General features: G+C 58.8%; 1 protein-coding gene across 1 annotated transcript in view; it reads left to right on the top strand.

Annotated features, from left to right (window-relative positions):
- Positions 1 to 2: 2 nt before the first annotated feature.
- The window catches only part of LOC104528726 (transcription factor EB-like), a gene marked incomplete at its 3' end in the record, with an annotated part of 1,739 nt that continues 474 nt past the window's right edge, over positions 3 to 1,267 (top strand). The window contains exons 1-3 of the mRNA XM_010172817.1: positions 3 to 83; positions 165 to 419; positions 509 to 589. Of these exons, the coding sequence (XP_010171119.1) occupies positions 3 to 83; positions 165 to 419; positions 509 to 589 (417 nt within the window). The remainder of the gene's footprint in view (positions 84 to 164; positions 420 to 508; positions 590 to 1,267) is intronic.

Below are 1,267 nucleotides of genomic sequence, written 5' to 3'. Positions count from 1 at the left end.
GGATGCCGGTGGCCTCCACCCCAGCCATCAACACCCCCGTCCACTACCAGTCCCCACCACCCGTGCCTGGAGAGGTCCTCAAGGTACAATGTCCCCCCCAACCCCAGGGACAAAGGGGTGCAGGAGACCCCCTTGGAGGTCCCTGATGGTTTGTCTCCTTGCAGGTCCAGTCCTACCTGGAGAACCCCACCACGTACCACCTGCAGAAGTCACGGGACAAGAAGGTTCAGGCTTATCTCTCTGAAACCTATGGGAACAAGTTTGCTGCTCACGTCAGCCCCGCCAGCCACTCTCCCAAGCCACCCCCCGCCGCGTCCCCCGGTGTCCGACCTGGCCATGTCATGTCCTCCTCGGCTGGCAATAGTGCACCCAACAGCCCCATGGCCATGCTCAACATTGGCTCCAACCCTGAGCGGGAGGTGAGGAGGTGCCACCAAGCTGCTGGGGGAGGCAAAAGTGCTGGAAAAGACAATGAAACCCATTGATAACTTATGTCTTTCCCTTTCAGTTCGATGAGGTCATCGATGACATCATGCGCCTGGATGACGTTTTGGGCTATATGAACCCTGAAGTCCACATGCCCAACACAGTGAGTCTCTGATGCGCGTTAGGAAGAGATCAGCCCATGGGCTGCAGGAGGGAGGGTGGCCTGGGGGTCCCACATCCCTGTGCTTGCTGGGGACGGAGGTGGCATGGAGGGGACATGTCCTTCTGCTACATCCCTGCAGTGATATGCAGGTGCCAGCCCAACCCAGCTTGTCCCTGGGGCGGGTGGCCCTGGGGACCTGGGGCTGGGAGGCAGCAAGATCTCCCTTTTGCAACCACAAGAGCCAGTTCTTCAGCTTCTTTTCCTCTTCCGTGGTGGTTGGGAGCCCTTAGAAAAAGCCAGAGAGATGGGAGAGGGGTGCGGGGAGGGACCTGGTGTCCACTGCGGCACAGGGAGGGGGATGTTGGTGCTGGGAGAGGTTTCTCAGCTGGAAGCAGCACCATCTCCTGGGTCAGATCCGTATGGCAGCTTGTACCTCCCAGTGGGATTCATCCTGCCGAACCCTTCTCAGATGTGATTCATCTGCCCTATATTAGACGCTGGCCGTGGGAGGGGATGGGCTGTGCCCTTTGAAGTCCTGTTTTCTTTGCTGCTCTGATTAATTATAGCTGTTTGAAGGGCCCAGGAAGACAATTACACCTGCCTGGGCTACGCGCTCACGTCCCAGAGGCCAAGCAGCTGAGCTTGAACCCCGGTCCCACGGCCCCGGATGGAGCTAAC

This window comes from Antrostomus carolinensis, unplaced genomic scaffold (genome assembly GCF_000700745.2).
Source record: "Antrostomus carolinensis isolate BGI_N321 unplaced genomic scaffold, ASM70074v2 scaffold34057, whole genome shotgun sequence".
Lineage (NCBI taxonomy): Eukaryota > Metazoa > Chordata > Aves > Caprimulgiformes > Caprimulgidae > Antrostomus > Antrostomus carolinensis.
Note: the sequence above shows the minus strand (reverse complement) of the source record. Positions and strands in the feature narration are given on the sequence as shown.